This window comes from Leptopilina heterotoma, unplaced genomic scaffold (assembly GCF_015476425.1).
Source record: "Leptopilina heterotoma isolate Lh14 unplaced genomic scaffold, ASM1547642v1 Lhet_206, whole genome shotgun sequence".
Lineage (NCBI taxonomy): Eukaryota > Metazoa > Arthropoda > Insecta > Hymenoptera > Figitidae > Leptopilina > Leptopilina heterotoma.
The window spans coordinates 869848-894440 of NW_025110922.1; the positions used below are offsets into that span (position 1 = coordinate 869848).

At 25.8% G+C, this 24593-nt stretch overlaps 1 protein-coding gene across 3 annotated transcripts in view; it reads left to right on the forward strand.

Moving 5' to 3' along the window:
• LOC122501230 (green-sensitive opsin-like) overlaps nt 1–24593 on the forward strand; it is a 51001-nt gene that overhangs the window by 13557 nt on the left and 12851 nt on the right. For all 3 annotated transcript variants that reach the window (XM_043610541.1, XM_043610542.1, XM_043610540.1), the window contains exon 3: nt 5093–5203. In XM_043610541.1, the coding sequence (XP_043466476.1) occupies nt 5093–5203 (111 nt within the window). The remainder of the gene's footprint in view (nt 1–5092; nt 5204–24593) is intronic.

A 24593-nucleotide genomic window follows, 5' to 3' on the forward strand; every position in this document is an offset into this window, starting at 1 on the left:
AAATAGCAAATAGTTTTACTAATAAATAGTAATTTATACTAATATATTACTAGTATTATTAAAATTTTAATCAGTGACTGAATTTTGTAATCAAATTAATTATTTTTAAATACTTTAAATTTAGAGAGAAGATATTTATTATTTAATAAATTATTAAAAATTAATTAATTATTTAAAATTATATTTTATTATTATTATTCAAATTATAAACTTTATTATTTTTAAATATATTTTTTTTAATTTTTTCATAATCAAAATTTAAAAAATTCCCTCATTAAGTACATAATTCATTATTATTATTAATCTTTAAAAAATTTAAAATATAATTCTTCGTAAGAATTCAATTATATATTTTCTAACATTCTTCGGAAGAATTCAATTATTTTTTAAACTTTTAATAAATCCTTCGAAAAAATTTAATTATTTTTTATTTTCTATAAAATTTCACACGAACAAATTCAATTTTTTTCTTAATTCGTTACAAAATTTTTCAAAACAATTCAATTATTTTCTAAAGTTTTAAAAAAATTTCATGAAAGAATTTCAGTTTCTTTTCATTTTTAATGATATTTTTTCAAAAAAATTCAATTATTTTCTAAAGTTTTAATAAATACTACGAAGTAATTCGATTATTTTTATAAATAGTAAAATCCATTGCAGAATTCAATTATTTTTTCTAAATAAAAAATTTTTTTCTGGAATTTAATTATTTTCTAAAGTTGTAATAAATACTTCCAAACAAAATAATTATTTTTGTAAATAGTAAAATTCTATTATTTTTAATAATAAATAAAATTTTATGAAAGAATTCATTTTTCTTTAATTTTTAATAAAATTTTCCGACAAAATTCTATTATTTTTAAAAATTTGAATAAATCCTTAAAAACAATTGAATTATTTTTATAAGTATAGTAAAATTTATTCCAGAATTCAATTTTTTTTCTATAGTTAAAGAATTTTTTTCAGGAATTCAATTATTTTCTAAAGTTTTAATAAATACTTTGAAACAATCCAATTATTTTTATTAACAGTAAAATATTCTTTGCAAAAATTATATTATTTTTAATAATTAATAAAATTTTATAAAAGAATTCAGTTTTCTTTAATTTTTAATAAGAATTTTCGAAAAAATTCAATTATTTTTTTAAAAATTTGAATAAATCCTTCAAAACAATTGAATTATTTTTATAAGCAGTAATATTCATAGCGAAAATTAAATTATTCTTTATTATAAATAATAAAATTCGTTTCAGGAATTCAATTATTTTCAATACAATTTTAATAAACTTCAATAATCGCAAATATTTAATTATAATTAATAATAGACACGATTATTTTGAAAAAAAATTCTTTGTTTAAAAACTACATTATTTGCAAAAGAAACTTAATGAAATTCTTCAACAGAAATTAATAAATTTAATTATTTACAAATCTCTAATAAAATTTTCTAAAAGAGTTTCATTTTTTATATCAATAATTTTAATAAAATTTTAATAGTAAAATTATTAAGTAGGGGAGAGTCTCCAGTTGTGAGACACCTCCAGTTGTGAGACAGTCAATTTTTTTTAACATGCAATATTAAAAAGCCGATTGGTTTATATAAAAACATTTCTTTTTATATGAGCCAACTTTTTCGTTTACACCGAGGCGGATATATAAACTGTTTTTGTTAAATACCAACACTGTGTGTGATAATCGACTAAAAAGCGTTTTTTCAATAAATGCAAAGTACTTTTTTTGCAATTTAATTAATTGAAAAAGGTAAATGTAATGCATTTTCTTTTAGTGTTTTCCTTATATTTTGTGATGCAACATTGCATTGTTCCAATCTACGGTTGAAAATAATTTAATTTTCCTTTTTCAAAATAGCGCCAATTTCTGGGTGTGAGACACAGCATATCACCAGTTGTGAGACGGTGTCAACACCCATCTGGGCAGCATAAAAAATACGACTTTGCAGGCATACTATTTAAATGTTGTTTTGATTTTTTTTTCTAGTATTTTTGGGCATGTCAAGTGGAAAAAAGTCAATTGATTCAGAAGAAATCAATTTTAATGCTCTTGTTGAAGCTATTTAATTGTGTTTATTTGATAGTCATATTTTGTCGAATAAATATTATTATTTAGTATATAATAATATATATTATTAATATATTTAATTATTTCTACTAAACATAACGTTTTATGTCAAACTTATTAAATTTTAGCAATTTTTAATGAGTGTCTCACAACTGGAGACATTTTTTTTTTTTGAAAAAAGCGATGTGCTCGGAAAATGTATCGTAAAATTTTTTGAGTTCATCGAAACACTATACTTTCTTTTAATAAAAGTTGTGTATTTCTGTTACCTTTCGAACGGTATATTTTATTTACAATTTCGTTTGCCCGTTTACAATTTACGGGTCAAAAATGAAACCCGTCTCACAACTGGAGACTCTCCCCTACAATTATTAACAAAATCGATTATTATTAAAAAAATGAAGGAAATTTTTTGAAATAATTCAATTATTGTCAAAATCTTTAATAGTATTTATTCTTCGAAAGAATTTAATTTTTTTCTACATTTTAATAAAATTCTTCGTGAGAATTCAATTATTTTCATAAATAATAAAATTCTTCGAAGGAATTCAATATTATTCTCTTTAAATTTTTTTAAAAGATTCTTTATGCAAGAATTTAATAAGTTTCAATACATTAATTTTAAAATTGAAAATATTTAAAAAGAAAAAAATTATTAAAATTTAAAAAAGCTAGGACTCAAATAATTTTTATGTAGTGGTATTTGCTTTAAATTGACTGAATTTATTGATTTAAATATGTAATTTTTTTTATAAATAAAAATTTATTTGTTTAAAAGTAAATATTTTTTTGCTAGTAGACAAGTAATTGGTTATTTGAATAAAACAAATGTTTTTAGTGTAAATTATAAAGTTTTAAAATGAATTAAACTAATAATTCGATAATTACCTAAATAATTAGTAGAAATATTAATATTTGAATTCATGACTGACTTTTTGCCAAAGTAAATTAATAAAAATGTTCAAACATAAAAATTTCGTTCATCTCGACAGTTCAAGATTTTTATGAAATATTTCGAGAAGAAAAAAACTAAATGAAAGAATCTCGCAATAGTTTTGAATTTTTCACTTATGTTTGACTTCAATTTCTTTCATTTCTGTATAAGTAATTTCTTATTGACAAAGAAATATTAATGCAGTTTGTATATATATTTATGGTAAACTCAATTTGCAATTTTTAAATCATTTATATTTTTTAATTCACGATCATTTGTATACAGAGAAAGTTTTGCAGAGAAGATGATGATGAGGCATGAACATATATTCTGCTTCAATTAAAAAATACTTTTCTGTAACTCATATTTATGTCAGCCTTATGAAACCTTACACTGTGCGCAAAATTTTTCATATACACGTAATAAGAAATTTACGTGTGACCTCTTTTTTTAAAGAAAATTATTATTTGAATTATGAATTTATTCGCTATTAAATAATTATAGACCAATTATGATTATAATTTTATTTTTCAATTTACAATTATTAATAATTGTATAGTGTTATATTTATTGTATTTATTACTAAAAATTATAATAATAACAAATAATATAAATGTGACGCACTTTCGCAAGAAAGGTAATCGCAAAATAAATTATTTTTTCTAAAAATTTACATTCATTATCTATATTTACATGTATTCGAAAGAAAATATGAGAAAAACTTCTGGAAAACTTTTCTTGAGAGCAAACTGTACAAAAAAATAATTTACATAATATTTCTCGTGTATGATAATTCAAGAAAAATTGTATTGTTTTTCATAATAATATTACAAAGCTGTAAAAAAATGCAAAAGTGAAAATTAAATTAAACTTTAATTAGAAAGTTGCAAATGTAAAATAATCCTTTTCTACATTTTCGTCTTTTTAGTAAATTTATTATTTATATATGTATACCTAGAAAAAAAAGGTTTACGCGGAAAATTTTAATTAGCGCCTCAAATATTGAAGTGTGTTTAATTAATTAATGAGTTTGGAGTAGAAAACTGAGCTTTTTTTTTCAAAGAAAATATATTTTTTATCCTTTGACTTGTTTTTTGAGGGTAACGAAAATTTAAAATAAAGTCACAATTTATATACGACAAACTTTATTTATGTAACCAAATTTTTTTCTCTTGGTCAAATTAAAATTTCCCCAACAAGTTAATTCGATTGGATAACAAGTTATAAATTTATAATTTAAGTAGAAATTCTTTTTTTATTCTTTTTCTTGATAATAAACGTAATAAATTTCAGAAATTTGAGTCTCTAGTTATTTTTTTCCAAATTCGAATTATTATTCAAATTTTTTTTATTGTATCTGTAAAAAATTTACCAAAATTTTTTATTAAAAAGAAGAATAAAAATAATTATTAACAAAATAATAAATTAAATAATTTTTAATTATATAAACTGACTTTTTATAAAAACAAATTTTTTTTCCAAGGCAATTTTAATTTTACCCAGAGAAAAAATTTAATTTTAACCAACTTTCATTATTTTGTCTCATTTTCCTAAAGTTTTAAACGTTCAAATGAAAATTGTTCTTAAAGTTTCGAACGTTTAAATGAACAAAAATTTATTTCTTGTTCAAATTAAATTTTCATGGAATTTTGAATCACTTTCGAAAAAATTAATTACAAGTTTAATAATATTTAATAATATATTTAATTTTGCAATCAATTAAATAATTGCAATCAGTAATTTATGAAAATATTTTTAATACAAAATATTTCGTTCCTTTGATTGTTCGAAAAAAAATTTTTTCTTTTTTAAATATTTTTTAAAAATTACTGTACAATAAAGAAACTAAAATATTTTTTTACCATAAGAAATAACATTTTAATAAACAAAATAATTTTTAAAAAAACACTACAAATTTAAATAAAAATAAAAGTCATTTGAAAGTTTAGGAAAATATTTAATCAAGAATTTTAAAAATAGAAATGAACCTATATCAGGAAATATCGAAAAAAATTTGAAAATTTCTCTAAAATATAATAAATTATTAATATGAATATCTCAACATTTTTTAATTTTAAGGTATGCATGGCTTATGTCTACACTTGGTTTGGCTAGTATAGGAAATTTAACAGTTATGGCAATAGAAAGGTGGATGCTAATTACGAGACCAATGAAAGCTTTTTCAATAAGGTAAGACAGATAATAATTAATAAATTTAATTAATTAATAGAAAAGTTACTTTTTGCTTTTTTTCCTTTTTCACTTTAACTTTTAACAATCACTGCTTTTAATTACAATCTGTATTTACATAAGAATAATTAGTATGAACTTGAACTTAAATTAAACACTCGATTGAAAATTTATTTCTTTGAAGCAAGAAAAATTTATTTTGAAAAAAAAGTATTAAAATAAAATTAAAATACAAAAAAAAAAATGAAATAAAAATACATATACAATGTTGCCACAAAAATTTGAAACCTTTTCAAAATTTAATTATTTCTAAAAATTCACGCTATAATATATTCAATTATTTTTAATATTCAATTATCTAAAATTTTAACTAAAATTCTTCTTTAAATCGATTATTTTTAATAATTTTCGAAAAAGTTCTTTGACATTTTTCAAATTCATTTCTTTACAATATTCAATTTTACGAAATTTTAATTATTCGCAAATTCTTCAATTAAATATAATTAATTATATATTAGAAAATAAAAACTTAAATAAATGTCAAAAAAATTTAATTTAACTTTTTAAAAAAATGAATTTCAAAATTAAATTTTAATATTAATATTAAATTAAATATTTCTAAAAATTCATGGTACAATGATTAATTAATATTCAATTATTATCTAAAATTCTAACTGAAATTCGTTTTTAAATTAATTTTTATCAGAAAATTCTACGAGAATTCAATTAATTATTTAAATACAAATCTAGAGAATTTATAGAATAATTGAATATTTTTTAAAATTCAATTCCCATAAAGAATTTTGTCAACAAATTTTTGAACAATTGAATTCTTTCGACGAATTGTAATAAATTTTTTAAGAATAATTACATTCTTCATGGAATTTGATTGAAATAGTATTAAAAATAATTGAAATTCTGCGATAAGTTTTATTATTTATGAAAATAATTGAATTCCTTTAAATTTTATTATTTTTGAACAATATTTAATTTTTGCGAAAAATACTATTACTCTTGAAAATAATTAAATTTTTACAATAATTTGTAACTTTTCAAAAATTAAATTTTTTTTCGTATTTTTAACAAAAATTCTTCTATAAATGCATTATTTTTAATAATTTTTGCAAAACTTCTCTGAGAATTTTCAAATTTATTCCTTTTTTATTTACAATCTACAATTTAAAAAAAAATCCGCAATTAAACTTTTTCAAAAAAATTAATTCCACAGAATTATTAGTTCAAAAAATGAAGAATTAAGATTTTCAAAAATTTTAAATTCAAACCTTTTCAAAATTTAATTATTTCTAAAAATTCGTTCTGTAATTCTTTTAATATTCAAATTTTTATCTAAAATTTTAACTGAAATCCATTTTTACAATTTTTTTTAAGAAAATTCTCCTGGAATTCAAAAATTTAAATACAAACGTAAATAATTTATTGAATAATTGAATGTTATGAAAATGATTGAATTTCTAAAAAGAATTTTATTATTTACGAAAATAATTGAATACCTGTAGAAATTTTATTATTTATGAAAGTAATTGAATCCCTGTAGAAATTTTATTATTTATGAAAATTATTGAATCCCTGTAGAAATTTTTTTATTTATAAAAATAATTGAATGATTGCGAAGAAATTCATAAAAAATTTTGAAATATTCAACTATATTATTTAAAATTTTAACTAAAATTCATTTTTCAATCAATTTTTATTAAAAAAAATTCTACGAGAATCCAATCATTTAAATACAACAATAAATAATTTATTGAAGAATTGAATGTTTCCCAAAATTGAATTCTCATAAAGAATTTTATAAAAAAAATTTGTAAATATTTGAATTCTTTCGAAGAATTTTAATAAAATTTTTAAGAATAATTATATTTTTTAAGGAATTCGATTAAAATTATTGTATTAAAAATAATTGAAATTCTTTGATGAGATATTAATTATGAGAATAATCGAAATCCTCTAAAGAATTTATTATTTATGAAAATAATTAAATATGTACCTGTAAAAAACTTGCTATTTATGAAAATAATTGAATCTCTGAGAAGAAAATTTATATAAAAAATTTGTAAATAATTGAATTCTCGTAAAATTTTTATTACTAATGAATATTATTGAATTATTTCGAAGAAATTTAGAAAAAATTTGTAAATAATTTTATTCCTATCAAATTTTTATTATTTTATAAAAATAATTAAAGGTTTGCGTAGAATATTATTACATTTTTTTTAAATAATTGAATTCTTTTGAAACATTTTATTAAAGTAGTAGATATTAAAAATAATTGAATTGAGGAATTTTTTTGGAAAATAATTGAAGTTTTTCCAAGAATTATATCAAAATTTTTGAAAATATTTGAATTTCTGCAATCATTTGTAATTTCTCTAAAATTCTCCAAATTATACTTTTACGGGATTTACGGACCCAGTTCGAGCCCTAGGAATTCGATTAAAATATAAAAAATAATTAAAATTCTGCAATTAATAAATTACTTAAATATATAAATTGTTTTCCTCTATAAATTAATGCGATAAAAAAAAATGATAAATTCTTGCGGTTTTCATGCGAGTTTCTTGTATATTATTCAAATATACCAATAAAACTATATTTCAAAAGTACGAAAAAGCAAATTTAAAAAAAATTTATGAATCTAATGATTCATACATATGAATGAATTTTTCATACAGTAGGTATAAAAAGGGTTTGTTACAGTTTTGCCACAAATCAGAATTTATTTTAGGTTCGTATTGGGTTTTCACGACATGTCGATAAGAATTGGCAACTTGACATTTTGTAATAAATGCTATGCATTCAGTTGCTGGATTTGAACTTATATAAATAAAACTGTCTTTGACATATCCAAAAATAGTTGCAGATTAATAATAATATATTTATAATTAATTTTGCAATATTTTATTATTATTACTATTAGTTTCTTATTATAATTATAATAATTATTACAAGTTTATTCTTCTTATTATTATTAGTTTTTTTTTGTTAATTTTATTATTTTTATTATTAATACCGTTGACGTTACTGTCACAATTTCCAATTATTTTTCTAATTAATTTTTTTTTAAAACTTTGCTTCTACATTTTAAACGAGTTTTTCATTTAATTGACATGAAAGAAATTTTTCATTGGTTTTTTATGCTGAGCAATTATAGAGAACAAAAAAATGAACATGTATGAATAGAAATGTAACATTGAACATTTTTTCCTTCAATAACTAAAAACTAAAATGAAAAATTTGTTTTTCTAAATCAATTATTAGAATGCAAACTAAATAGTTTTTATTTGTATAATATAAAATTAAAAATTATTTTCTTTGGGAATAAATATTTATTCTGATTATGTATAAAAATTAATTAATTTGAATGAAAGGAGATATTCCTTGAATGTCTTGTGCTAAAGCCAAATAAAAGTATGGACTTTTCGTTGAAAATCGCAACAATAATTTTTTAATGAATGCTTAATCAAATTTAAGAGAAAATAAGAGAATTGAAAATAAAACTCGTTTACGTAACAGTATCCATTTTACTAACTAGGAAACATTGAAAAAAAGGTAACTTAACTCTTCCCTCGTTATTCTCTGATTACAATTATTATACAACCAAATTTTCAAATCTTATAAAATAGAAAATTTGCTTTCACAAATTAATATTACTTTACACTTATAATTAATACTATTTCCCATTAAGAAAATTTGTTTCATTATAATAAAATACAACACTAAACTCGACAGAATAATTAATAATTTCTTTTTTATTGCGAAAAAAATAATTCTTAATAACACATTATTTTACTTTATTCCTATTTATTATTATTATTATTATTATTATTTCTATTTTTTAATTTATTTTCATTTAATTTGTTAATTAAACTTGACAATCATTTTTATTTAATTTTATTTATTTTTTATTTCGAAAAAATATTTTTTAATAAAATTTATTTATTTTAATTAATTTTTTTAATTAAACTCGACAGAATAAATGAAGAAAATTTTTATTTCTTTTTTAGAAAAAAAATAATACATTGTTAATAAATAATTTCTTCAAAGTGCGTATTGCGCAATCATTCTGTGATATTTAAATTTTAATTTAAAACGTGAATGAAAATTGGCTAAAACGAATAAATTAAAGCACGTAGTACTCATAAAGTAATTCATTTTGACTGAAAACTTTCGGACAATGGAATTAAAACCTAATTTACAATTCATTTCAATTTTCAAAGTAAATAATTCAATTAATTTTAATTTTTCGAGCTTTATCGTTATACATATTTTATGCGACTGACCTGCAAAATAATGAGATATATATATGGGGAAAATGTCATTTTCTGAAAACTTTTATAATACATTTTTACGTTATATAAATATTTACTGTAATATTGTAAAATAAGTTGGAAACTATAAAAATATAAACTTACTTTTTTTTATAAATATACATTTTCTATTATAAAACACTAAGTTTTTTATGAAGTGGAAAACTCTTTTTCTATAAAGTTTGTATAAAACTTTTAAGTTTCGTGAGCAATATTTCATTATATATCAATACATGTATGTAGTTTTTTGAAAAAAAAAATTCTTCCTTATAAGAGAGTACATGTGCTTTGAACTTTTAACTTTATCTGTATCAATTTTCAAGAATTCGCTAGTATTTCATAGTTCAAAAATTTTATCCGGAAAATGTGTTAGTGTTATGGACGTCTTTCAATATTCCATTACTTGTTTATATGTACTAGAAAATTTTACGTGCGAAACATGATATTTAATTTCTTATTATTATGCAAATTTAATAAAAAATTTTATTTTCAAATATAAACTTCAATTTTTAAATAATTTCAGATTCAAAATTCAAAAAAATTTCAATTTTTAACTAATTTACTATTTAATTATTATTGTTTATTATTTCCAGAAATTTTGATAAAATTCTTCGCAATAATTCAATAATTATTGTCATAAATAATAACATTTTTCGGAAGAATTCAATTATTTTTATAAATAGTAAAATTTTTTGGAAGGAATTCAAGTATTTTTTTTAATATATACAATAATTTTAATAAAATCTCATGAAAGGATTCAATTATTTTAAAAAATTTTCAAAAGAATTAAATTATTTTCTAAAATTTAAATTTTAGAAAATAATTTAATTCTTTTAAACATTTTTTTAAAATAATTGAATTAAATAATTAAATTTATTAATTACATTAATTGAATTAAAATAATTGAATTTAAAAGAATTCAAGTATTTTTTTTAAAAACAATAATTTTAATAAAATCTCATGAAAGGATTCAATTAAATTATTTTTACAAACATTTTCAAAAGAATTAAATTATTTTCTAAAATTTAAATTTTAGAAAATAATTTAATTCTTATAAAAATTTTTTAAAAATAATTAAATTCTTTCATGAGATTTTATTAAAATTATTGTAGGTATATTAAAAAAATACTTGAATTCCTTCAAAGAATTTTACTATATTTATAAAAATAATTCAATTATTCTTCAAAAATAAAATTCTTCAAAATAATTCAATTATTTCTATAAATAGTAAAAATTCTTTGAAAGAATTCAATTATTTTTATATAATTGACAAAATGGCTCGGTGAAACTAGCGACCCGCCGGCCGCCACCCATCAGAAGAATTCATAGGCGCCGACACACAAAGTAGCGCGGTGGCACTATACGGTTCAATCAACGCAAGAAAAACGTACGCTAGCTATTACAGTTTATATAAAAAATTGCAATAGTCCCATTTTAAAGAGCAATAATCCCCCTTTAATTTGTGACCAAGAAATAAAACTTTGGTCAAAAATTATTCGAGTTATAAATTTTTTTCCGATTTTTTTTTCAATTTTCGTTTTTCTGATACGGGCGGGTGGGGACGCTGGCTATCAAAAGTTATTAAAAATATTTTTAATTGTCACATTTTAAAGAGCAAGAATCCCCCTTTAATTTGCGACCAAGAAACAAAGAATTGGTCAAAAATTATTCGAGTTATGAATTTTTTCCGATTTTTTTTTAATATTCGTTTTTCTGATACGGGCGGGTGGGGACGCTGGCTATCAAAAATTTATTAAAAATATTTTTAATTGTCACATTTTAAAAAGCAATAATCCCCCTTTACTTTGCGACCAAGAAACAATGAATTGGTCAAAAATTATTCGAGTTATGAATTTTTTTCCGATTTTTTTTTAATTTTCGTTTTTCTGATACGGGCGGGTGGGGACGCTGGCTATCAAAAGTTTATTAAAAATATTTTGAATTGTCACATTTTAAAGAGCAAGAATCCCCCTTTAATTTGCGACCAAGAAACAATGAATTGGTCAAAAATTATTCGAGTTATAAATTTTTTTCCGATTTTTTTTTAATTTTCGTTTTTCTGATACGGGCGGGTGGGGACGCTGGCTATCAAAAGTTTATTAAAAATATTTTGAATTGTCACATTTTAAAGAGCAAGAATCCCCCTTTAATTTGCGACCAAGAAACAATGAATTAGTCAAAAATTATTCGAGTTATGAATTTTTTTCCGATTTTTTTTTAATTTTCGTTTTTCTGATACGGGCGGGTGGGGACGCTGGCTATCAAAAGTTATTAAAAATATTTTTAATTGTCACATTTTAAAGAGCAAGAATCCCCCTTTAATTTGCGACCAAGAAACAAAGAATTGGTCAAAAATTATTCGAGTTATAAATTTTTTTCCGATTTTTTTTTAATTTTCGTTTTTCTGATACGGGCGGGTGGGGACGCTGGCTATCAAAAGTTTATTAAAAATATTTTGAATTGTCACATTTTAAAGAGCAAGAATCCCTCTTTAATTTGCGACCAAGAAACAAAGAATTGGTCAAAAATTATTCGAGTTATGAATTTTTTCCAATTTTCGTTTTTCTGATACGGGCGGGTGGGGACGCTGGCTATCAAAAGTTTATTAAAAATATTTTCAATTGTCACATTTTAAAGAGCAAGAATCCCCCTTTAATTTGCGACCAAGAAACAATGAATTGGTCAAAAATTATTCGAGTTATAAATTTTTTTCCGATTTTTTTTTAATTTTCGTTTTTCTGATACGGGCGGGTGGGGACGCTGGCTTTTAAAAGTTTATTAAAAATATTTTGAATTGTCACATTTTAAAGAGCAAGAATCCCCCTTTAATTTGCGACCAAGAAACAATGAATTGGTCAAAAATTATTCGAGTTATAAATTTTTTTCCGATTTTTTTTTAATTTTCGTTTTTCTGATACGGGCGGGTGGGGACGCTGGCTATCAAAAATTTTTTTAAAAATATTTTTAATTGTCACATTTTAAAGAGCAAGAATCCCTCTTTAATTTGCGACCAAGAAACAAAGAATTGGTCAAAAATTATTCGAGTTATGAATTTTTTCCAATTTTCGTTTTTCTGATACGGGCGGGTGGGGACGCTGGCATTAAAAAATTTATTAAAAATATTTTGAATTGTCACATTTTAAAGAGCAAGAATCCCCCTTTAATTTGCAACCAAGAAACAATGAATTGGTCAAAAATTATTCGAGTTATGAATTTTTTTCCGATTTTTTTTTAATTTTCGTTTTTCTGATACGGGCGGGTGGGGACGCTGGCTATCAAAAATTTTTTAAATAAATTCTTATTGGTCACATTTTAAGGACCATTAATCCCTCTTTAATTTGCGACCAAGAAACAATGAATTGGTCAAAAATTATTCGAGTTATGAATTTTTTTCCGATTTTTTTTTAATTTTCGTTTTTCTGATACGGGCGGGTGGGGACGCTGGCTATCAAAAATTTTTTAAATAAATTCTTATTGGTCACATTTTAAGGACCATTAATCCCTCTTTAATTTGCGACCAAGAAACAATGAATTGGTCGAAAATTATTCGAGTTATGAATTTTTTTCCGATTTTTTTTTAATTTTCGTTTTTCTGATACGGGCGGGTGGGGACGCTGGCTATCAAAAATTTTTGAAATAAATTCTTATTGGTCACATTTTAAGAACCGTTAATCCCTCTTTAATTTGCGACCAAGAAACAAAGAATTGGTCAAAAATTATTCGAGTTATGAATTTTTTCCGATTTTTTTTCCAATATTCGTTTTTCTGATACGGGCGGGTGGGGACGCTGGCTATCAAAAGTTTATTAAAAATATTTTCAATTGTCACATTTTAAAGAGCAAGAATCCCCCTTTAATTTGCGACCAAGAAACAATGAATTGGTCAAAAATTATTCGAGTTATAAATTTTTTTCCGATTTTTTTTTAATTTTCGTTTTTCTGATACGGGCGGGTGGGGACGCTGGCTATCAAAAGTTTATTAAAAATATTTTGAATTGTCACATTTTAAAGAGCAAGAATCCCCCTTTAATTTGCGACCAAGAAACAATGAATTGGTCAAAAATTATTCGAGTTATGAATTTTTTTCCGATTTTTTTTTAATTTTCGTTTTTCTGATACGGGCGGGTGGGGACGCTGGCTATCAAAAATTTTTTAAATAAATTCTTATTGGTCACATTTTAAGGACCATTAATCCCTCTTTAATTTGCGACCAAGAAACAATGAATTGGTCAAAAATTATTCGAGTTATGAATTTTTTTCCGATTTTTTTTTAATTTTCGTTTTTCTGATACGGGCGGGTGGGGACGCTGGCTATCAAAAGTTTATTAAAAATATTTTAAATTGTCACATTTTAAAGAGCAAGAATCCCCCTTTAATTTGCGACCAAGAAACAAAGAATTGGTCAAAAATTATTCGAGTTATGAATTTTTTCCGATTTTTTTTCCAATTTTCGTTTTTCTGATACGGGCGGGTGGGGACGCTGGCTATCAAAAGTTTATTAAAAATATTTTGAATTGTCACATTTTAAAGAGCAAGAATCCCCCTTTAATTTGCGACCAAGAAACAATGAATTGGTCAAAAATTATTCGAGTTATAAATTTTTTTCCGATTTTTTTTTAATTTTCGTTTTTCTGATACGGGCGGGTGGGGACGCTGGCTATCAAAAGTTTATTAAAAATATTTTGAATTGTCACATTTTAAAGAGCAAGAATCCCCCTTTAATTTGCGACCAAGAAACAATGAATTGGTCAAAAATTATTCGAGTTATAAATTTTTTTCCGATTTTTTTTTAATTTTCGTTTTTCTGATACGGGCGGGTGGGGACGCTGGCTATCAAAAATTTATTAAAAATATTTTTAATTGTCACATTTTAAAGAGCAAGAATCCCTCTTTAATTTGCGACCAAGAAACAAAGAATTGGTCAAAAATTATTCGAGTTATGAATTTTTTCCAATTTTCGTTTTTCTGATACGGGCGGGTGGGGACGCTGGCATTAAAAAATTTATTAAAAATATTTTGAATTGTCACATTTTAAAGAGCAAGAATCCCCCTTTAATTTGCAACCAAGAAACAATGAATTGGTCAAAAATTATTCGAGTTATGAATTTTTTTCCGATTTTTTTTTAATTTTCGTTTTTCTGATACGGGCGGGTGGGGACGCTGGCTATCAAAAGTTTATTAAAAATATTTTGAATTGTCACATTTTAAAGAGCAAGAATCCCCCTTTAATTTGCGACCAAGAAACAATGAATTGGTCAAAAATTATTCGAGTTATGAATTTTTTTCCGATTTTTTTTTAATTTTCGTTTTTCTGATACGGGCGGGTGGGGACGCTGGCTATCAAAAATTTTTTAAATAAATTCTTATTGGTCACATTTTAAGGACCATTAATCCCTCTTTAATTTGCGACCAAGAAACAATGAATTGGTCAAAAATTATTCGAGTTATGAATTTTTTTCCGATTTTTTTTTAATTTTCGTTTTTCTGATACGGGCGGGTGGGGACGCTGGCTATCAAAAATTTTTGAAATAAATTCTTATTGGTCACATTTTAAGAACCGTTAATCCCTCTTTAATTTGCGACCAAGAAACAAAGAATTGGTCAAAAATTATTCGAGTTATGAATTTTTTCCGATTTTTTTTCCAATATTCGTTTTTCTGATACGGGCGGGTGGGGACGCTGGCTATCAAAAGTTTATTAAAAATATTTTCAATTGTCACATTTTAAAGAGCAAGAATCCCCCTTTAATTTGCGACCAAGAAACAATGAATTGGTCAAAAATTATTCGAGTTATAAATTTTTTTCCGATTTTTTTTTAATTTTCGTTTTTCTGATACGGGCGGGTGGGGACGCTGGCTATCAAAAGTTTATTAAAAATATTTTGAATTGTCACATTTTAAAGAGCAAGAATCCCCCTTTAATTTGCGACCAAGAAACAATGAATTGGTCAAAAATTATTCGAGTTATGAATTTTTTTCCGATTTTTTTTTAATTTTCGTTTTTCTGATACGGGCGGGTGGGGACGCTGGCTATCAAAAATTTTTTAAATAAATTCTTATTGGTCACATTTCAAGGACCATTAATCCCTCTTTAATTTGCGACCAAGAAACAATGAATTGGTCAAAAATTATTCGAGTTATGAATTTTTTTCCGATTTTTTTTTAATTTTCGTTTTTCTGATACGGGCGGGTGGGGACGCTGGCTATCAAAAATTTTTTAAATAAATTCTTATTAGTCACATTTTAAGGACCATTAATCCCTCTTTAATTTGCGACCAAGAAACAAAGAATTGGTCAAAAATTATTCGAGTTATGAATTTTTTCCGATTTTTTTTCCAATTTTCGTTTTTCTGATACGGGCGGGTGGGGACGCTGGCTATCAAAAATTTATTAAAAATATTTTTAATTGTCACATTTTAAAGAGCAAGAATCCCCCTTTAATTTGCGACCAAGAAACAAACAATTGGTCAAAAATTATTCGAGTTATGAATTTTTTCCGATTTTTTTTCCAATTTTCGTTTTTCTGATACGGGCGGGTGGGGACGCTGGCATTAAAAAATTTATTAAAAATATTTTGAATTGTCACATTTTAAAGAGCAAGAATCCCCCTTTAATTTGCAACCAAGAAACAATGAATTGGTCAAAAATTATTCGAGTTATGAATTTTTTTCCGATTTTTTTTTAATTTTCGTTTTTCTGATACGGGCGGGTGGGGACGCTGGCATTAAAAAATTTATTAAAAATATTTTGAATTGTCACATTTTAAAGAGCAAGAATCCCCCTTTAATTTGCGACCAAGAAACAATGAATTGGTCAAAAATTATTCGAGTTATGAATTTTTTTCCGATTTTTTTTTAATTTTCGTTTTTCTGATACGGGCGGGTGGGGACGCTGGCTATCAAAAATTTTTTAAATAAATTCTTATTGGTCACATTTTAAGGACCATTAATCCCTCTTTAATTTGCGACCAAGAAACAAAGAATTGGTCAAAAATTATTCGAGTTATGAATTTTTTTCCGATTTTTTTTTCCAATTTTCGTTTTTCTGATACGGGCGGGTGGGGACGCTGGCTATCAAAAATTTATTAAAAATATTTTTAATTGTCACATTTTAAAGAGCAAGAATCCCCCTTTAATTTGCGACCAAGAAACAAAGAATTAGTCAAAAATTATTCGAGTTATGAATTTTTTCCGATTTTTTTTCCAATATTCGTTTTTCTGATACGGGCGGGTGGGGACGCTGGCTATCAAAAGTTTATTAAAAATATTTTCAATTGTCACATTTTAAAGAGCAAGAATCCCCCTTTAATTTGCGACCAAGAAACAATGAATTGGTCAAAAATTATTCGAGTTATAAATTTTTTTCCGATTTTTTTTTAATTTTCGTTTTTCTGATACGGGCGGGTGGGGACGCTGGCTATCAAAAGTTTATTAAAAATATTTTGAATTGTCACATTTTAAAGAGCAAGAATCCCCCTTTAATTTGCGACCAAGAAACAATGAATTGGTCAAAAATTATTCGAGTTATAAATTTTTTTCCGATTTTTTTTTAATTTTCGTTTTTCTGATACGGGCGGGTGGGGACGCTGGCTATCAAAAATTTATTAAAAATATTTTTAATTGTCACATTTTAAAGAGCAAGAATCCCTCTTTAATTTGCGACCAAGAAACAAAGAATTGGTCAAAAATTATTCGAGTTATGAATTTTTTCCAATTTTCGTTTTTCTGATACGGGCGGGTGGGGACGCTGGCATTAAAAAATTTATTAAAAATATTTTGAATTGTCACATTTTAAAGAGCAAGAATCCCCCTTTAATTTGCAACCAAGAAACAATGAATTGGTCAAAAATTATTCGAGTTATGAATTTTTTTCCGATTTTTTTTTAATTTTCGTTTTTCTGATACGGGCGGGTGGGGACGCTGGCTATCAAAAGTTTATTAAAAATATTTTGAATTGTCACATTTTAAAGAGCAAGAATCCCCCTTTAATTTGCGACCAAGAAACAATGAATTGGTCAAAAATTATTCGAGTTATGAATTTTTTTCCGATTTTTTTTTAATTTTCGTTTTTCTGATACGGGCGGGTGGGGACGCTGGCTATCAAAAGTTTATTAAAAATATTTTGAATTGTCACATTTTAAAGAGCAAGAATCCCTCTTTAATTTGCGACCAAGAAACAATGAATTGGTCAAAAATTATTCGAGTTATAAATTTTTTTCCGATTTTTTTTTAATTTTCGTTTTTCTGATACGGGCGGGTGGGGACGCTGGCTATCAAAAATTTATTAAAAATATTTTTAATTGTCACATTTTAAAGAGCAAGAATCCCTCTTTAATTTGCGACCAAGAAACAAAGAATTGGTCAAAAATTATTCGAGTTATGAATTTTTTCCAATTTTCGTTTTTCTGATACGGGCGGGTGGGGACGCTGGCATTAAAAAATTTATTAAAAATATTTTGAATTGTCACATTTTAAAGAGCAAGAATCCCCCTTTAATTTGCAACCAAGAAACAATGAATTGGTCAAAAATTATTCGAGTTATGAATTTTTTTCCGATTTTTTTTTAATTTTCGTTTTTCTGATACGGGCGGGTGGGGACGCTGGCTATCAAAAGTTTATTAAAAATATTTTGAATTGTCACATTTTAAAGAGCAAGAATCCCCCTTTAATTTGCGACCAAGAAACAATGAATTGGTCAAAAATTATTCGAGTTATGAATTTTTTTCCGATTTTTTTTTAATTTTCGTTTTTCTGATACGGGCGGGTGGGGACGCTGGCTATCAAAAATTTTTTAAATAAATTCTTATTGGTCACATTTTAAGGACCATTAATCCCTCTTTAATTTGCGACCAAGAAACAATGAATTGGTCAAAAATTATTCGAGTTATGAATTTTTTTCCGATTTTTTTTTAATTTTCGTTTTTCTGATACGGGCGGGTGGGGACGCTGGCTATCAAAAATTTTTTAAATAAATTCTTATTGGTCACATTTTAAGGACCATTAATCCCTCTTTAATTTGCGACCAAGAAACAATGAATTGGTCAAAAATTATTCGAGTTATGAATTTTTTTCCGATTTTTTTTTAATTTTCGTTTTTCTGATACGGGCGGGTGGGGACGCTGGCTATCAAAAATTTTTGAAATAAATTCTTATTGGTCACATTTTAAGAACCGTTAATCCCTCTTTAATTTGCGACCAAGAAACAAAGAATTGGTCAAAAATTATTCGAGTTATGAATTTTTTCCGATTTTTTTTCCAATATTCGTTTTTCTGATACGGGCGGGTGGGGACGCTGGCTATCAAAAGTTTATTAAAAATATTTTCAATTGTCACATTTTAAAGAGCAAGAATCCCCCTTTAATTTGCGACCAAGAAACAATGAATTGGTCAAAAATTATTCGAGTTATAAATTTTTTTCCGATTTTTTTTTAATTTTCGTTTTTCTGATACGGGCGGGTGGGGACGCTGGCTATCAAAAGTTTATTAAAAATATTTTGAATTGTCACATTTTAAAGAGCAAGAATCCCCCTTTAATTTGCGACCAAGAAACAATGAATTGGTCAAAAATTATTCGAGTTATGAATTTTTTTCCGATTTTTTTTTAATTTTCGTTTTTCTGATACGGGCGGGTGGGGACGCTGGCTATCAAAAATTTTTTAAATAAATTCTTATTGGTCACATTTTAAGGACCATTAATCCCTCTTTAATTTGCGACCAAGAAACAATGAATTGGTCAAAAATTATTCGAGTTATGAATTTTTTTCCGATTTTTTTTTAATTTTCGTTTTTCTGATACGGGCGGGTGGGGACGCTGGCTATCAAAAATTTTTTAAATAAATTCTTATTAGTCACATTTTAAGGACCATTAATCCCTCTTTAATTTGCGACCAAGAAACAAAGAATTGGTCAAAAATTATTCGAGTTATGAATTTTTTTCCGATTTTTTTTCCAATTTTCGTTTTTCTGATACGGGCGGGTGGGGACGCTGGCTATCAAAAGTTTATTAAAAATATTTTCAATTGTCACATTTTGAAGAGCAATAATCCCTCTTTAATTTGCGACCAAGAAACAATGAATTGGTCAAAAATTATTCGAGTTATAAATTTTTTTTCGATTTTTTTTAATTTTCGTTTTTCTGATACGGGCGGGTGGGGACGCTGGCTATCAAAAATTTATTAAAAATATTTTTAATTGTCACATTTTAAAAAGCAAGAATCCCCCTTTAATTTGCGACCAAGAAACAAAGAATTGGTCAAAAATTATTCGAGTTATGAATTTTTTCCGATTTTTTTTTCCAATTTTCGTTTATCTGATACGGGCGGGTGGGGACGCTGGATATCAAAAATTTATTAAAAATATTTTGAATTGTCACATTTTAAAGAGCAAGAATCCCCCTTTAATTTGCGACCAAGAAACAATGAATTGGTCAAAAATTATTCGAGTTATGAATTTTTTTCTGATTTTTTTTTAATTTTCGTTTTTCTGATACGGGCGGGTGGGGACGCTGGCTATCAAAAGTTTATTAAAAATATTTTGAATTGTCACATTTTAAAGAGCAAGAATCCCCCTTTAATTTGCGACCAAGAAACAATGAATTGGTCAAAAATTATTCGAGTTATGAATTTTTTTCCGATTTTTTTTTAATTTTCGTTTTTCTGATACGGGCGGGTGGGGACGCTGGCTATCAAAAATTTTTTAAATAAATTCTTATTGGTCACATTTTAAGGACCATTAATCCCTCTTTAATTTGCGACCAAGAAACAATGAATTGGTCAAAAATTATTTGAGTTATTAATTTTTTCCGATTTTTTTTCCAATTTTCGTTTTTCTGATACGGGCGGGTGGGGACGCTGGCTATCAAAAGTTTATTAAAAATATTTTCAATTGTCACATTTTGAAGAGCAATAATCCCTCTTTAATTTGCGACCAAGAAACAATGAATTGTCCAAAAATTATTCGAGTTATAAATTTTTTTCCGATTTTTTTTTAATTTTCGTTTTTCTGATACGGGCGGGTGGGGACGCTGGCTATCAAAAATTTATTAAAAATATTTTTAATTGTCACATTTTAAAGAGCAAGAATCCCCCTTTAATTTGCGACCAAGAAACAAAGAATTGGTCAAAAATTATTCGAGTTATGAATTTTTTCCGATTTTTTTTCCAATTTTCGTTTTTCTGATACGGGCGGGTGGGGACGCTGGCATTAAAAAATTTATTAAAAATATTTTGAATTGTCACATTTTAAAGAGCAAGAATCCCCCTTTAATTTGCAACCAAGAAACAATGAATTGGTCAAAAATTATTCGAGTTATGAATTTTTTTCCGATTTTTTTTTAATTTTCGTTTTTCTGATACGGGCGGGTGGGGACGCTGGCTATCAAAAGTTTATTAAAAATATTTTGAATTGTCACATTTTAAAGAGCAAGAATCCCCCTTTAATTTGCGACCAAGAAACAATGAATTGGTCAAAAATTATTCGAGTTATGAATTTTTTTCCGATTTTTTTTTAATTTTCGTTTTTCTGATACGGGCGGGTGGGGACGCTGGCTATCAAAAATTTTTTAAATAAATTCTTATTGGTCACATTTTAAGGACCATTAATCCCTCTTTAATTTGCGACCAAGAAACAATGAATTGGTCAAAAATTATTCGAGTTATGAATTTTTTTCCGATTTTTTTTTAATTTTCGTTTTTCTGATACGGGCGGGTGGGGACGCTGGCTATCAAAAGTTTATTAAAAATATTTTGAATTGTCACATTTTAAAGAGCAAGAATCCCCCTTTAATTTGCGACCAAGAAACAATGAATTGGTCAAAAATTATTCGAGTTATGAATTTTTTTCCGATTTTTTTTTAATTTTCGTTTTTCTGATACGGGCGGGTGGGGACGCTGGCTATCAAAAATTTTTTAAATAAATTCTTATTGGTCACATTTTAAGGACCATTAATCCCTCTTTAATTTGCGACCAAGAAACAATGAATTGGTCAAAAATTATTTGAGTTATTAATTTTTTCCGATTTTTTTTCCAATTTTCGTTTTTCTGATACGGGCGGGTGGGGACGCTGGCTATCAAAAGTTTATTAAAAATATTTTCAATTGTCACATTTTGAAGAGCAATAATCCCTCTTTAATTTGCGACCAAGAAACAAAGAATTGGTCAAAAATTATTCGAGTTATGAATTTTTTCCGATTTTGTTTCCAATTTTCGTTTTTCTGATACGGGCGGGTGGGGACGCTGGCATTAAAAAATTTATTAAAAATATTTTGAATTGTCACATTTTAAAGAGCAAGAATCCCCCTTTAATTTGCAACCAAGAAACAATGAATTGGTCAAAAATTATTCGAGTTATGAATTTTTTTCCGATTTTTTTTTAATTTTCGTTTTTCTGATACGGGCGGGTGGGGACGCTGGCTATCAAAAATTTTTTAAATAAATTCTTATTGGTCACATTTTAAGGACCATTAATCCCTCTTTAATTTGCGACCAAGAAACAATGAATTGGTCAAAAATTATTCGAGTTATGAATTTTTTTCCGATTTTTTTTTAATTTTCGTTTTTCTGATACGGGCGGGTGGGGACGCTGGCTATCAAAAATTTTTTAAATAAATTCTTATTGGTCACATTTTAAGAACCATTAATCCCTCTTTAATTTGCGACTAAGAAACAAAGAATTGGTCAAAAATTATTCGAGTTATGAATTTTTTCCGATTTTTTTTCCAATTTTCGTTTTTCTGATACGGGCGGGTGGGGACGCTGGCTATCAAAAATTTATTAAAAATATTTTTAATTGTCACATTTTAAAGAGCAAGAATCCCCCTTTAATTTGCGACCAAGAAACAAACAATTGGTCAAAAATTATTCGAGTTATGAATTTTTTCCGATTTTTTTTCCAATTTTCGTTTTTCTGATACGGGCGGGTGGGGACGCTGGCATTAAAAAATTTATTAAAAATATTTTGAATTGTCACATTTTAAAGAGCAAGAATCCCCCTTTAATTTGCAACCAAGAAACAATGAATTGGTCAAAAATTATTCGAGTTATGAATTTTTTTCCGATTTTTTTTTAATTTTCGTTTTTCTGATACGGGCGGGTGGGGACGCTGGCATTAAAAAATTTATTAAAAATATTTTGAATTGTCACATTTTAAAGAGCAAGAATCCCCCTTTAATTTGCGACCAAGAAACAATGAATTGGTCAAAAATTATTCGAGTTATGAATTTTTTTCCGATTTTTTTTTAATTTTCGTTTTTCTGATACGGGCGGGTGGGGACGCTGGCTATCAAAAATTTTTTAAATAAATTCTTATTGGTCACATTTTAAGGACCATTAATCCCTCTTTAATTTGCGACCAAGAAACAAAGAATTGGTCAAAAATTATTCGAGTTATGAATTTTTTCCGATTTTTTTTCCAATTTTCGTTTTTCTGATACGGGCGGGTGGGGACGCTGGCTATCAAAAATTTATTAAAAATATTTTTAATTGTCACATTTTAAAGAGCAAGAATCCCCCTTTAATTTGCGACCAAGAAACAAAGAATTAGTCAAAAATTATTCGAGTTATGAATTTTTTCCGATTTTTTTTCCAATATTCGTTTTTCTGATACGGGCGGGTGGGGACGCTGGCTATCAAAAGTTTATTAAAAATATTTTCAATTGTCACATTTTAAAGAGCAAGAATCCCCCTTTAATTTGCGACCAAGAAACAATGAATTGGTCAAAAATTATTCGAGTTATAAATTTTTTTCCGATTTTTTTTAATTTTCGTTTTTCTGATACGGGCGGGTGGGGACGCTGGCTATCAAAAGTTTATTAAAAATATTTTGAATTGTCACATTTTAAAGAGCAAGAATCCCCCTTTAATTTGCGACCAAGAAACAATGAATTGGTCAAAAATTATTCGAGTTATAAATTTTTTTCCGATTTTTTTTAATTTTCGTTTTTCTGATACGGGCGGGTGGGGACGCTGGCTATCAAAAATTTATTAAAAATATTTTTAATTGTCACATTTTAAAGAGCAAGAATCCCTCTTTAATTTGCGACCAAGAAACAAAGAATTGGTCAAAAATTATTCGAGTTATGAATTTTTTCCAATTTTCGTTTTTCTGATACGGGCGGGTGGGGACGCTGGCATTAAAAAATTTATTAAAAATATTTTGAATTGTCACATTTTAAAGAGCAAGAATCCCCCTTTAATTTGCAACCAAGAAACAATGAATTGGTCAAAAATTATTCGAGTTATGAATTTTTTTCCGATTTTTTTTTAATTTTCGTTTTTCTGATACGGGCGGGTGGGGACGCTGGCTATCAAAAGTTTATTAAAAATATTTTGAATTGTCACATTTTAAAGAGCAAGAATCCCCCTTTAATTTGCGACCAAGAAACAATGAATTGGTCAAAAATTATTCGAGTTATGAATTTTTTTCCGATTTTTTTTTAATTTTCGTTTTTCTGATACGGGCGGGTGGGGACGCTGGCTATCAAAAGTTTATTAAAAATATTTTGAATTGTCACATTTTAAAGAGCAAGAATCCCTCTTTAATTTGCGACCAAGAAACAATGAATTGGTCAAAAATTATTCGAGTTATAAATTTTTTTCCGATTTTTTTTTAATTTTCGTTTTTCTGATACGGGCGGGTGGGGACGCTGGCTATCAAAAATTTATTAAAAATATTTTTAATTGTCACATTTTAAAGAGCAAGAATCCCTCTTTAATTTGCGACCAAGAAACAAAGAATTGGTCAAAAATTATTCGAGTTATGAATTTTTTCCAATTTTCGTTTTTCTGATACGGGCGGGTGGGGACGCTGGCATTAAAAAATTTATTAAAAATATTTTGAATTGTCACATTTTAAAGAGCAAGAATCCCCCTTTAATTTGCAACCAAGAAACAATGAATTGGTCAAAAATTATTCGAGTTATGAATTTTTTTCCGATTTTTTTTTAATTTTCGTTTTTCTGATACGGGCGGGTGGGGACGCTGGCTATCAAAAGTTTATTAAAAATATTTTGAATTGTCACATTTTAAAGAGCAAGAATCCCCCTTTAATTTGCGACCAAGAAACAATG